Below are 15,518 nucleotides of genomic sequence, written 5' to 3'. Positions count from 1 at the left end.
TTCTCCAGGATAGATCACATCCTGGGCCATAAAGCTAGCCTTGGTAAATTCAAAAAAATAGAAATCATTCCAAGCATCTTTTCTGACCAAAATGCAGTAAGATTAGATCTCAATTACAGGAGAAAAACTATTAAAAATTCCAACATATGGAGGCTGAACAACACGCTGCTGAATAACCAACAAATCACAGAAGAAATCAAAAAAGAAATAAAAATTTGCATAGAAACGAATGAAAATGAAAACACAACAACCCAAAACCTGTGGGACACGGTAAAAGCAGTCCTAAGGGGAAAGTGCATAGCAATACAGGCACACCTCAAGAAACAAGAAAAAAGTCAAATAAATAACCTAACTCTACACCTAAAGCAACTAGAAAAGGAAGAAATGAAGAACCCCAGGGTTAGTAGAAGGAAAGAAATCTTAAAAATTAGAGCAGAAATAAATGCAAAAGAAACAAAAGAGACCATAGCAAAAATCAACAAAACCAAAAGCTGGTTCTTTCAAAGGATAAATAAAATTGACAAACCATTAGCCAGACTTATCAGGAAACAAAGGGAGAAAAATCAAATCAATAAAATTAGAAATGAAAATGGAGAGATCACAACAGACAACACAGAAATACAAAGGATCATAAGAGACTACTATCAACAATTATATGCCAATAAAATGGACAACGTGGAAGAAATGGACAAATTCTTAGAAAAGTACAACTTTCCAAAACTCGACCAGGAAGAAATAGAAAATCTTAACAGACCCATCACAAGCACGGAAATTGAAACTGTAATCAAAAATCTTCCAGCAAACAAAAGCCCAGGTCCAGATGGCTTCACAGCTGAATTCTACCCAAAATTTAGAGAAGAGCTAACACCTATCCTGCTCAAACTCTTCCAGAAAATTGCAGAGGAAGGAAACTTCCAAACTCATTCTATGAGGCCACCATCACCCTAATACCAAAACCTGACAAAGATCCCACAAAAAAAGAAAACTACAGGCCAATATCACTGATGAACATAGATGCAAAAATCCTTAACAAAATTCTAGCAACCAGAATCCAACAACACATTAAAAAGATCATACACCATGACCAAGTGGGCTTTATCCCAGGGATGCAAGGATTCTTCAATATCCGCAAATCAATCAATGTAATACACCACATTAACAAATTGAAAAATAAAAACCATATGATTATCTCAATAGATGCAGAGAAAGCCTTTGACAAAATTCAACATCCATTTATGATAAAAACTCTCCAGAAAGCAGGAATAGAAGGAACATACCTCAACATAATAAAAGCTATATATGACAAACCTACAGCAAACATTATCCTCAATGGTGAAAAATTGAAAGCATTTCCTCTAAAGTCAGGAACAAGACAAGGGTGCCCACTTTCACCATTACTATTCAACATAGTTTTGGAAGTTTTGGCCACAGCAATCAGAGCAGAAAAAGAAATAAAAGGAATCCAAATTGGAAAAGAAGAAGTAAAACTCTCACTATTTGCAGAAGACATGATCCTCTACATAGAAAACCCTAAAGACTCCACCAGAAAATTACTAGAACTAATCAATGACTATAGTAAAGTTGCAGGATATAAAATCAACACACAGAAATCCCTTGCATTCCTATACACTAATAATGAGAAAACAGAAAGAGAAATTAAGGAAACAAGTCCATTCACCATTGCAACAGAAAGAATAAAATACTTAGGAATATATCTACCTAAAGAAACTAAAGACCTATATATAGAAAACTATAAAACACTGGTGAAAGAAATCAAAGAGGACACTAATAGATGGAGAAATATACCATGTTCATGGATTGGAAGAATCAATATAGTGAAAATGAGTATACTACCCAAAGCAATCTATAGATTCAATGCAATCCCTATCAAGCTACCAACAGTATTCTTCACGGAGCTAGAACAAATAATTTCACAATTTGTATGGAAATACAAAAAACCTCGAATAGCCAAAGCGATCTTGAGAAAGAAGAATGGAACTGGAGGAATCAACCTACCTGACTTCAGGCTCTACTACAAAGCCACAGTTATCAAGACAGTATGGTACTGGCACAAAGACAGAAATATAGATCAATGGAACAAAACAGAAAGCCCAGAGATAAATCCACGCACATATGGACACCTTATCTTTGACAAAGGAGGCAAGAATATACAATGGATTAAAGACAATCTCTTTAACAAGTGCTGCTGGGAAAACTGGTCAACCACTTGTAAAAGAATGAAACGAGAACACTTTCTAACACCATACACTAAAATAAACTCAAAATGGATGAAAGATCTAAACATAAGACCAGAAACTATAAAACTCCTAGAGGAGAACATAGGCAAAACACTCTCTGACATACATCACAGCAGGATCCTCTATGACCCACCTCCCAGAATATCGGAAATAAAAGCAAAAATAAACAAATGGGATCTAATTAACCTTAAAAGCTTCTGCACATCAAAGGAAACTATCAGCAAGGTGAAAAGACAGCCTTCAGAATGGGAGAAAATAATAGCAAATGAAGCAACTGACAAACAACTAATCTCAAAAATATACAAGCAACTCCTCCAGCTCAATTCCAGAAAAATAAATGACCCAATCAAAAAATGGGCCAAAGAACTAAATAGACATTTCTCCAAAGAAGACATACAGATGGCTAACAAACACATGAAAAGATGCTCAACATCACTCATTATCAGAGAAATGCAAATCAAGACCACTATGAGGTACCATTTCACACCAGTCAGAATGGCTGCGATCCAAAAGTCTACAAATAATAAATGTTGGAGAGGGTGTGGAGGAAAGGGAACCCTCTTACACTGTTGGTGGGAATGCAAACTAGTACAGCCTCTATGGAGAATAGAACTGCCTTATGATCCAGCAATCCCACTGCTGGGCATACACACTGAGGAAAGCAGAAGGGAAAGAGACACGTGTACCCCAATGTTCATCGCAGCACTGTTTATAATAGCCAGGACATGGAAGCAACCTAGATGTCCATCAGCAGATGAATGGATAAGAAAGCTATGGTACATATACACAATGGAGTATTACTCAGCCGTTAAAAAAAATACATTTGAATCAGTTCTAATGAGGTGGATGAAACTGGAGCCTATTATACACAGTGAAGTAAGCCAGAAGGAAAAACACCAATACAGTATACTAACGCATATATATGGAATTTAGAAAGATGATAACAATAACCCTGTGTACGAGACAGCAAAAGTGACCCTCATGTATGGAACAGTCTTATGGAATCTGTGGGAGAGGGAGAGGGTGGGAAGATTTGGGAGAATGGCATTGAAACATGTAAAATATCATGTATGGAACGAGATGCCGGTCCAGGTTCAATGCACAATAGTGGATGCTTGGGGTTAGTGCACTGGGACGACCCAGAGAGATGGTATGGGGAGAGAGGAGGGAGGAGGGTTCAGGATGGGGAGCACATGTATACCTGTGATGGATTCATTTTGATGTTTGGCAAAACTAATACAATTATGTAAAGTTTAAAAATAAAATAAAATTTAAAAAAGTAAATAAATAAATGCAATGAACAGTGTGTACATGTAGCAGTGTGTATCTGTTCATCCTAAACTCAATGAAAGAAATATCCCATAAAATTACTGCTCTGTTTTGAGGACTGGGTGAAAAATAAATGCTTATAGATTAATGAATGCCATATGAATAAGTAATAAATATTAGCTATTATCAGTGTTACTACTTTCTTCTCTGTAAACTACCCCAACTCACAAAGAGTACCAAAAATTAACAAATGACGACATAGAGAACAAAGTTGTGGTTGCTGAAAGGAAGGGTACAGGGAAGGAACAGTCAGGGAGTTTGGGATTTACATGTACACACTACTATATTTAAAATGGATAACCAACAAACCTGCTGCTGCTGTTGGACCTGCATAGGGAACTCTGCTCAATATTCTGTAATGACTTTATGGTTACCAGAGGGGAAAGATGGGAGAAGGGATAGTCAGAGAGTTTGGGATAGATATTAATACACTGTTGTTTTTAACATGGAGAACCAACAAGGACTTGCTATCCAGCACAGGGAACTCTGCTCAATACTCTGTAATAACATTATGGTTCCCAGGGGAAAGGATCGGGGAAGGGATAGTCAGAGAGTTTGGGATTTACATGTACACACTGCTATATTTAAAATGGAGACCCAACAAGGACCTACTGTACAGAACAGGGAACTCTGCTCAATATTCTATAATTACCTTATAGTTACCAGAGGGAAAGATGGGGGAAGGGATAGTTAAGGAGTTTGGGATGGACATGGACACACTGCCACATTTAACATGGAGAACAAACAAGGACCTGCTGTCCAGCACAGGGAACTCTGCTCAATTCTCTGTAATAACCTTATGGTTATCAGGGAGAAAGGATGGCGGCAAAGGATATTTAGTGAGTTTGAGATGGACATGTACACAGTGCTGGATAACTAACAAGGGACTGCTGTACAGCAAAGAAGGGATCTCTGCTCAATACTCTTTAATAACTTTATGGTTACCATGGGGGGAATGGAGGACAAGGGAGAGTCAGCGAGTTTGGGATGGACAGGTATACAATACAAGTACACACTGCAGTATTTAACCTGGAAAACCAACAAGGACCTACTGTACAGCACAGGGAATTCTGCTCAATGTGGCAGCCAGGAAAGGTGGGGAGTTTGGGGGGAAGTGGATACATGTGTATGTACAGGTGAGTACTCTGCTGTCCACCTTAAACACTGTTTATCAGCTATATACTTCAATACAACATAAAAAGTTAAAAGAAAGAAATGAATGAATATTATTTTCACAATGTAACTAGTGAGTTAGCAACCTGTAAGCCCTATAAACCTTCAAATTTGATATTGATACATACTGTAAATGCTTATACCTTTCCCACCACAGGTAGAGATGGTAAACTCTTACAAAACAGCCTCCGAATATGGCCTCTAAATTTTTAAAAATACATTTAAAAGCTCATGTCAGTAGGTAAAGTATGTTATAGAAAGTATCATTTATTTTATGTAAGAACAGACAAAATGTTTACCAACTAAAAAAACACTTAGAATGATTTTTTTTGTGAATTAAAGGAGCTGACTAAAACATATGACACATTTTCTCTAAGGATCGCCTTTTGAGTTTCACAGTTTGATGTAATGACAAACAAATGAAACATCCCAAGACTTCTAGGCATAAATGAAAAACAATAATATGCTAAATTTAGCTTCAGCTCCTAGATTTTAAATTAAAAAAATAATAATTTTTTTCATTTTCTGTGATTGATTTCACTTTCACATATTTATTTTTATAAAATATTCTAAATCAAATGAAATAATTTTGAAATACAAATAAATCTTAATAGATCTAGTCTAATATCATATACATTAAAAATCTTGAAAACTAACATTCTTGCCCAGTATTAAGACATTATTAATGGCTAAGAAGGCCAATACATTACTTTTTCAACTATTAAAATTATTCATATTTCTTTCCACTTGACCCAAATACTGACAAAACAGTACTATCTATCTAAATTTCCAATAATCCTGGGAATAAACATTCCAACAACTGGGTTTTATTCCTGATTGTACATCAATATCCCTGAGGAGCTTTTAAATAATGACATTTGATCCTCAAAATGATTCATTATTTCTTCTGAAAGCTTTTCAGCAGATTCCAATTACCAAGGTTGCCAACCCAAACTCATGAAATAAGCAACAAATACTCTTCTTTTAAAAATTAGTTGGGTCATTCTACAGTGAGAAGGTACTGAAGAAGATATCAGAAAAACAAACAAACAAAATGACCTGTAGGCTGTACACATCATCATATAGCTGAGTTGGTTTTTTCTGCTACCATCTGATTTGACTCTCCAGAGACTGGAACTTTATTAAGTACTTAGCTGTCCAGAGACTGGAACTTAAAATTATTAAGTACTTCAACTGTCACCTATGACATAAGCTATATTAATGCAAAGAGAATGATTTTATATTTGTATTCCATGAAACTTTATGATTTAAACCAGCGGATAGTACACTATGGTCCACTGATCAAATACCCATTCTTGCAATTAAAATTCTTGGGACTCAGATATGGCATCAAACTATGCTCTATCCATATATGTTTTCATGCTACAACATAAGAATTAAATAGTTATAACAGAGACCTTGGAGAAGGCAATGGCACCCCACTCCAATACTCTTGCCTGGAAAATCCTATGGACGGAGGAGTCTGGAAGGCTGTAGTCCATGGGGTCGATAAGAGTCGGACATGACTAAGCGACTTCACTTTCACTTTTCACTTTCATGCATTGGAGGAGGAAATGGCAACCCACTCCAGTGTTCTTGCCTGGAGAATCCCATGGACAGAGGAGCCTGGTGGGCTGCCGTCTATGGGGTCGCACAGTGTCGGACACGACTGAAGTGACTTAGCAGCAGTAGCAGCAATAGAGACCTTATGAACTTATAACTTCGTATTGCTGCCTGACAAACTACAACTTTCATTAACATAATCAAAACTAAATAGCATTTTAACTGGAAAGCATATCATACTTTACCCTTCCATTTCTTTTTTTAAATTCCAAGGGCACATCCATAATGTTAAGAGGAAAATAACAAATGTCAAATGTAACACTCTTAATGGCAATGTGTGGATGACTTACACCACTTGATAGGAAAGGCACTGTACTTACTACGTTACAATGTTCTTTCTGTCCTAAAATATCAGTTCTTTGAAACTACCAAACCAGAATCTCATCACCTTATGCCTCATATAAAAACAGTGAATAAATTAGAAAATTTAAAATATATTATACGATAATAGCAGAAATCTCCCCCCCAAAATCAACAAAACTGAGGCTGAACCAAGGTTTGTCTATGGGCAGGCAAGTAAAGCTGTTTACAGATAACAAATTAATTAAATCGTATTTGGTATATCTTAAAAAATATTTCTAGAGAAAGTAAAATGTTTCCACATGATTAGCTTTTTGTTGAAAACAGTTACTAAATGAAGGTACTGGAAGAAGTATCAATAATCAGCTTTAAAAAGTAAATAATTTTGGAGGCAACATCAATAATCAGTTAAAAAACAAAATAATTTCAAGCATTTCTTCCTGGCCCACAACAAGTCAACAAATACTATTAGCACTACCTAACTGGTATTGTTTACTTGAGAAGTCAATGCCCAATATGAAGTGACTGAAGGTTTTGCCTCTACAAGTGGTCTTCACAGGATTAACTGTTAGGTGAGAATATTTTCAAAGTTCCAAATATATTAAATTAAGTTCTCTTGAATTGTAATCTGCTAATATATATTACAACTAATGGTAGGGAAAATATGTCGGGAGAAAAGCATAGTAGGACAAATTGACAAAGTCTGTGAAAATGTTAAAGTACATAATGACTGAGGTTTTTCTTTGTATTATTCACTGACAAATACCTTGTGAAAATTTTTTGTCTCCTACTCTGACTTAATGAATATTAAATCTGTGAATTTATGACAGAAATAGAAGCTGACAATCCTGATATTCCCTATACAGTATCAATACTTTATAATTTATAGAGACTAACAATTTTTGAATGAGGCCAAACAGCCACTGTTATAATATCAAGGTATTCATACACTCGTATGGTATTAAAAATTAAATCAAATGCTACCCTGTACATTCCTTTAAACATTTGCAGCATATATTTTATAAGTTCAAACTATAACTGTAGTACCTTTTTCTGACACTAAAGCAAATGCAGAACATTTTTATACTGTAAAAGCCTTCTAGTATCTGATCTTCAACTGAAAAAACCTGCATCTGAAATGCAACTAAGTGCAGAGAAAATGTAAAAGTAAAAAAAAAAAACACACAAAAAACAAAACCAGAAACAAACCCTAAGACAATTCTGTAAATGCCTTCCAACCAACTAAATAAGCTAAATAAAGTAAATATATAGACTGATAAAAAGAGTGTCTGGCAGTATCTAGTTGCAGAAAAATAATTTTAAAGATGAAACATATGAAACATACAAGATGGGGGAGATGCCTGAGGAAAATTGGCCAGCTGGGGCTTGCAAGAAAAACAAAACAAAACAAAAAAACCCACAGAAAAAGATTAACCATAAACTTTTGCCACAGAATAACTTTAACAGATGATGTACATTTGTAGCTCTCCTGACAAAAGAGAATACTGACTTGGAATCCCAATAAGGTAAAATGTCATCATTTCCCCCATTAAGAATGTTTGCATTTTGTCAATTATTTGTCTCAGTGTTTTTCAACTATTAGGTATTTTGACTTTCATCAATGAAGACACAAGGAAATCAATTTTTTCCTGTTTTTACATATGTATCTTCATAATATCCTCAGTTTAATCTCTTGGCTAACAAAACATGAATTACTTAATTGTTTAGCTTTGAAAGTCACCTGAATTCTGTATTAGTTTCTGTATTGTACTTTTAAGAAATATAACATAATGAGATAGTTTTAAAAATAGAGTGCATCATATATTTGAAGTATTTTCAGAGAAGTTTTACATCATATAGGACATATATTAATGTTCATTATTAGTAAGAACATGTTGAGAAAACATGGAAAACTGACAGTTTGCAGTCAATGGGGTCAAGACAGACTTTCACTGTCTGTGTTAACACCCCCTTGCTAGGCTAAAATTTTTCTGATTTTTCTGATGGTTACATATAAAATGTATAAAAGTCATACTGACAGAACAAATTGATATTTTCATCTTTAATTATAGAATATTTACAGTATTTTTGCCTACTAGAAAGAAATTTTAAATCCTACTGACTTCATTAGTTATAAATGGGAAACACTACAGGTGCATCTACCACATTGAATCAACTCTTTTTTCAACTATACAAAGTCAATTATTTCATAAAAATAACCTGGTGTCCGACTCCCTGGAACTTTCATGTATAATTGAACTGTATTCATCCCCAGGATGGTATGACCAAGATGGCTTAGAAGATTTCCTGCTGATACAACACGGACAAAAGCAGGAAGTTTAGTCAGTTCAAGTAGCTGCAACTTCCACCTGAAATAAAATGATACACTGAAATTATAATATTGTTACACACATTAATGAGAACTAATCCCCAAATCTTGCAATCCAAATAGAAAACAGTTAAATCTGTAAGTTTTAAAAGTTTAAGGTCAAAAGAATTAGTCTTTACTTCTTTTTCAAAGAAGTCCTAAAACAGATAACTTAAAAATTTATGGGTCTTCCCTGGTTCCAGCAGTTAAGAATTCACCTGCAAATGCAGGGAAGACAGGTTAAATCCTGGTCGGGAAAGTAGGATTCCACATGCTGCAGAGCAATTGAGCTGGTGAGCCACAACTACTGAGCCCACGTGCTCCTAGAGCCCACGTGCTCCTAGAGCCTGTGCTCTGCAATAAAAGAGGCCACCACAACTAGAGAGTAAACCCTGCTTGTGGCAATTATAGAAAACCCATGTGCTGCAAGGAAGACCCAGCACAGCCAAATGACAACACATCAAATCAGATCAGTCGCTCAGTTGTGTCCAACTCTTTGTGACCCCATGAATCACAGCACACCAGGTCTCCCTGACCATCATCTACTCCCGGAGTTCACTGAGACTCAGGTCCATTGAGTCCGTGATGCCATCCAGCCATCTCATCCACTGTTGTCCCCTTCTCCTCCTGCCCCCAATCTCTCCCAGCATCAGAGTCTTTTCCAATGAGTCAACTCTTCGCATGAGGTGGCCAAAGTACTAGAGTTTCAGCTTCAGCATCAGTCCTTCCAAAGAACACCCAGGACTGATCTCCTTCAGAATGGACTGGCTGGATCTCCTTGCAGTCCAAGGGACTCTCAAGAGTCTTCTCCAACACCACAGTTCAAAAGCATTAATTCTTCGGTGCTCAGTCTTCTTCACAGTCCAACTCTCATATCCATACATGACCACAGGAAAAACCATAGCCTTGACTAGACGAACCTTTGTTGGCAAAGTAATGTCTCTGCTTTTGAATATGCTATCTAGGTTGGGCATAACTTTCCTTCCAAGGAGTAAGCGTCTTTTAATTTCATGGCTGCAGTCACCATCTGCAGTGATTTTGAGCCCAGAAAAACAAAGTCTGACACTGTTTCCACTGTTTCCCCATCTATTTCCCATGAAGTGATGGGACCAGAGGCTATGATCTTCGTTTTCTGAATGTTGAGCTTTAAGCCAACTTTTTCACTCTCCACTTTCACTTTCATCAAGAGGCTTTTTAGTTCCTCTTCACTTTCTGTCATAAGGGTGGTGTCATCTGCTTATCTGAGGTTATTGATATTTCTCCTGGCAATCTTGATTCCAGCTTGCATTTCTTCCAGTCCAGTGTTTCTCATGATGTACTCTGCATATAAGTTAAACAAACAGGGTGACAATATACACCCTTGACGTACTCCGTTTCCTATTTGGAACCAGTCTGTTGTTCCATGTCCAGTTCTAACTGTTGCTTCCTGACCTGAGATTTCTCAAGAGGCAGATCAGGTGGTCTGGTATTCCCATCTCTTGAAGACATTTCCACAGTTTATTGTGATCCACACAGTCAAAGGCTTTGGCATAGTCAATAAAGCAGAAATAGATGTTTTTCTGGAACTCTCTTACTTTTTCCATGATCCAGGGGATGCTGGCAATTTGATCTCTGGTTCCTCTGCCTTTTCTAAGACCAGCTTGAACATCAGGAAGTTCACAGTTCACATATTGCTGAAGCCTGGCTTGAGAATTTTGAGCATCACTTTACTAGCCTGTGAGATGAGTGCAATTGTGCGGTAGTTTGAGCATTCTTTGGCATTGCCTTTCTTTGGGATTGGAATGAAAAGTGACCTTTTACAGTCCTGTGGCCACTGGTGAGTTTTCCAAATTTGCTGGCATATTGAGTGCAGCACTTTCACAGTATCATCTTTCAGGATTTGTAATAGCTCAACTGGAATTCTATCACCTCCACTAGCTTTGTTCTTAGTGATGCTTTGTAAGGCCCACTTGACCTCACACTCCAGGATGTCTGGCTCTAGGTCAGTGATCACACCATCCTGATTATCTGGGTCATCAAGATCTTTTTTGTACAGTTCTTCTGTGTATTCTTGCCATCTCTTCTTAATATCTTCTGCTTCTGTTAGGTGCATACCATTTCTGTCCTTTATTGAGCCCATCTTTGCATGAAGTGTTCCTTTGGTATCTCTGATTTTCTTGAAGAATTCTCTAGTCTTTCCCATTCTGTTGTTTTCCTCTATTTTTTTGCATTGATCGCTGAAGAAGGCTTTCTTATCTCTGCTTGCTATTCTTTAGAACTCTGCATTCAGATGTTTGTATCTTTCCTTTTCTCCTTTGCTTTTTGCTTCTCTTCTTTTCACAGCTATTTGTAAGGCCTCCCCAGACAGACATTTTGCTTTTCTGCATTTCTTTTCCATGGGGATGGTCTTGATCCCTGTCTCCTGTACAATGTCATGAACCTCATTCCATAGCTCATCAGGCACTCTATCTTTCAGATCCAGGCCCGTAAATCTATTTCTCACTTCCACTGTATAATCATAAGGGATTTGACTTAGGTCATACCTGAATGGTCTAGTGGTTTTCCCTACTTTCTTCAATTTCAGTCTGAATTTGGCAATAAGGCGTTCATGATCTGAGCCACAGTCAGCTCCCAGTCTTGTTTTTGCTGACTGTACAGAGCGTCTCCATCTTTGGATGCAAAGAATATAATCAATCTGATTTCGGTGTTGACCATCTGGTGATGTCCATGTGTAGAGTCTTCTTTTGTGTTGTTGGAAGAGGGTGTTTGTTATGACCAGTGCATTTTCTTGGCTAAACTCTCTTAGTCTTTGCCCTGCTTCATTCCGTCTTCCAAGGCCAAATTTGCCTGTTAGTCCAGGTGTTTCTTGACTTCCTACTTTTGCATTCCAGTCCCCTATAATGAAAAGGACATCTTTTTTGGCTGTTAGTTCTAAAAGGTCCTGTGGGTCTTCATAGAACCGTTCAACTTCAGCTTCTTCAGCGTTACTGGTTGTGGCATAGACTTGGATTACTGTGATATTGAATGGTTTGCCTTGGAAACAAACAGAGATCATTTTGTCGTTTTTGAGATTGCATCCAAGTACTGCATTTCGGACTCTTTTGTTGACCCAGATGGCTACTCCATTTCTTCTGAGGGATTCCTGCCCGCAGTAGTAGATATAATGGTCATCGGAGTTAAATTCACCCATTCCAGTCCCTTTTAGTTCGCTGATTCCCAGAATGTCGACATTCACTCCTGCCATCTCTTGTTTGACCACTTCCAATTTGCCTCGATTCATGGACCTGACATTCCAGGTTCCTATGCAATATTGCTCTGTACAGCATCAGGCCTTGCTTCTATCACCAGTCACATCCACAGCCGGGTATTCTTTTTGCTTTGGCTCCATCAATAAATGAAATATTTAAAAAACTAAAAAAAGTGTGATAATCTTATATTTTTATTTGTACATCTGTAAAACTGTTTTGATACTGTAACAAAAATACCATTTCAAAATCTAATAAAAATAATTTCAGAATGCTAGCAAAAACTTCTCTGTCAACACACAAAAACAAGATACCTATGGGATTAAAGAAAATATAAAAGCAGGCAACTTTCAGTTCTACATTTCTGTTTGCACTTCATGGTAATAGAACAGGAAGTCTTACTTTTTGTCATCAGAGAGGTCAATGTTCGTTCCAAACTTTATAGTTTTAAAAGGTCCCTTCCTTCTCCTTCCAGTACTAAAAAAGAAAACAACAAAAATAAATCCCTGCCTTTTGGACAGGAACACTGAATGCACATTAAAATCTGCTTACTTATCTGAAGAAGTGGATTCATTATCTGAATATTCTCTATGTTGCATTCTTTTCTCATTTTCCTCCTACAAATTAAGCAAAAACATTCATGTTTTAGTATCCTGCTACAGACTATACTTCTCGTTTCACAACTGAATAAAATAATTATATCTACATGAGTGCTACTGATTATGATTTGAAAAGTAGTTTCCTATAAGCACATTGCACTAAAAGACCAGAGTTCGTTTTTCCTATATGAACTCTTAAATAAGAATGAAATGTGTATATTCTTCTACTTGACACAAATTAAAGTGATAATAAAAGAAAATAAGAGGAAAGTTCTATAGTCTTGCTATCAACGTTACTTATAAATGCCAATCAAGCTAAAGTACACATTTTAAATTGGTAGGAGTGTGTGTGCCTACAAAAACAAGTTAGGTTTTTTATAAAAATTTTTATCCTAAACCTGCCTATGTGGAGTATAGTAATACAACTAAGAGAACATACAGTTCTTAATAATCTAAACTTCTGACGAAATACATTCTATATAAACAGAACACTTAAGAACTAGGAAGGAAATTAAATCTAAATGAAAATGTGTTACTCTCTTGAAAAAAATGCCAAAATAATTCAATGAAGAAATGGTACTGAAACTAGAAACCCATATTGAAAAGAATAAATGTTAGACACCAACCTTTTACTAAAAAGGAAAACTAACTCAAGAGGGATCCGATGACCTAATGTAAGACATACAACTATGAAACTCTTACAACAAAACAAAGAGTAAGTTTGCATGACCACAAGGCAAACCTTTCTTAACTATGACACCAAAAGTAAAGCAGTTAAAACAAAATTTTCACCCAAACTAAAATTTCCATGCTTCAAAGGACACCATTAAGAAAAAGTGAAAACACAACTTACAGAATAGGGAAAATATCTGCAAATTAAATACTTTACTAATGATTCTGTAAAACATGTAAGAGATCTCTAAGTAGCCACTTCATCTTTAAAAACAATTAAGCAGTCTCATGTTAGTAAAAGAAACCAGGTCAAACTGCTGTGTCCCAAAAGTTGTTTTTTTTTTTTTTGAAAAAGCAGAAAAACAGAAACTAAAAGTAATGGGAACAGAAAACTCTATGGATACTCTGCTGGGGAAAGAAAAACCATGGACAATATCGGAAAAAAAAAATCCCTTTCTGAAATATACCAGAGGATTCTTTTCTTTACAGCAAAATCTGCACTCAGAAGCAGCTCTTTAATCACAGGCTAATTTTCTGGAATTTTTATTAGCTTCTATGTCCAGAGAGGCTTCCATGGTTGCTCAGTGGTAAACAATCTGCCAGCCAGTGCAGGAGACATGGGTATGATTTGTGGGCCAGGAAGATTCCCTGGAGAAGGAAATGGTAACCCACTCCAGTATTCTTCCCTGGGGAATTTGATGGACAGAGGAGCCTCGTGGGCTATAGTTCGTGGGGTTTCAAGAGTTGGACACCACTGAGCAATTAAACAATAAAAACATCTCCAGAGAAGAGAATACCCAACTCCAGCCTACTCTACACATTCAATTCTACTGAAAGAATGGGGGAAAAAAACAAACATGAAGCACTAATGAAGTTTACAGTAGAGAGGCACATGCTTCACAAGGACTAAGACCAAATCATAAGATAACAAAATATCCCCTACCTCAATACTTTTACCAATACATGACTAAAAGCCTACTTACAGCAGTTCCTTTTATCCAGCACATCAAGGTATGTGAAAAGTCAGATGCACAGCTTAAACCCCATACCAAAAACCAAGAACAGTCTCTAACATAACATAAATGATGGAACTCTAAGAAAAAAAGTTTAGTATGCAAAGAATACTGGGATGGAGGAAGCAGAAGCTGGAATCAAGATTGCCGGGAGAAATATCAATAACCTCAGATATGCAGATGATACCTCCCATATGACAGAAAGTGAAGAACTAAACAGCCTCTTGATGAAAGTGAAAGAGAGTGAAACGTTGGCTTAAAGCTCATCATTCAGAAAACTAAGATTATGGCATCCGCTCCCATCTCTTCATGGCAAATAGATGGGGAAACACTGGAAACAGCAGCTGACTTTATCTTTTTGGCCTCCAAAATCACTGCGGATGGTGACTGCAGCCATGAAATTAAAAGACGCTTACTCCTTGGAAGCAAAGTTATGACCTACCTAGACAGCATATTAAAAAGCAGACACATTACTTTGCCACAAAAGGTCCATCTAGTCAAGGCTATGGTTTTTCCAGTGGTCATGTATGGATGTGAGAGTTGGACTGTGAAGAAAGCTGAGCGCTGAAGAACTGATGCTTTTGAACTGTGGTATTGGAGAACTCTTCAGAGTCCCTTGGACTTCAAGGATATTCAACCAGTCCATCCTAAAGGAGATCAGTCTTGGGTGTTCATTTAAAGGACTGATGTTGAAGTTGAAACTCCAATACTTTGGCCATCTAATGCGGAGAGATGACTCACTTGAAAACGCCCTGATGCTGGGAAAGATTGAGGGCAGGTGAGAAGGGGATGACAGAGGATGAGATGGTTGGATGGCATCACTGAATCAATGGACATGGGTTTCGGTGGACTCCAGGAGCTGGTGATGGACAGGGAGGCCTGGAGTGCTGTGGTTCATGGGGCCGCAGAGTCGGACACGACTGAGTGACTAAACCGAACTGATGTGAAGAATTCTAAAA

At 37.0% G+C, this 15,518-nt stretch overlaps 1 protein-coding gene across 9 annotated transcripts in view; it reads right to left on the bottom strand.

The window, feature by feature from the left end:
* The window catches only part of LOC138986345 (lysine-specific demethylase 6A-like), a 189,082-nt gene that overhangs the window by 29,110 nt on the left and 144,454 nt on the right, over positions 1 to 15,518 (bottom strand). For all 9 annotated transcript variants that reach the window (XM_070365613.1, XM_070365610.1, XM_070365616.1 and 6 more), the window contains 3 exons: positions 12,828 to 12,892; positions 12,678 to 12,752; positions 8,904 to 9,052 (listed from right to left, as the gene is read on the bottom strand). In XM_070365613.1, coding sequence (XP_070221714.1) covers positions 8,904 to 9,052; positions 12,678 to 12,752; positions 12,828 to 12,892 — 289 coding nt within the window. The remainder of the gene's footprint in view (positions 1 to 8,903; positions 9,053 to 12,677; positions 12,753 to 12,827; positions 12,893 to 15,518) is intronic.

The sequence above is a fragment of the Bos mutus genome, chromosome X, assembly GCF_027580195.1.
Source record: "Bos mutus isolate GX-2022 chromosome X, NWIPB_WYAK_1.1, whole genome shotgun sequence".
Classification (NCBI taxonomy): Eukaryota; Metazoa; Chordata; class Mammalia; order Artiodactyla; family Bovidae; genus Bos; species Bos mutus.
Note: the sequence above shows the minus strand (reverse complement) of the source record. Positions and strands in the feature narration are given on the sequence as shown.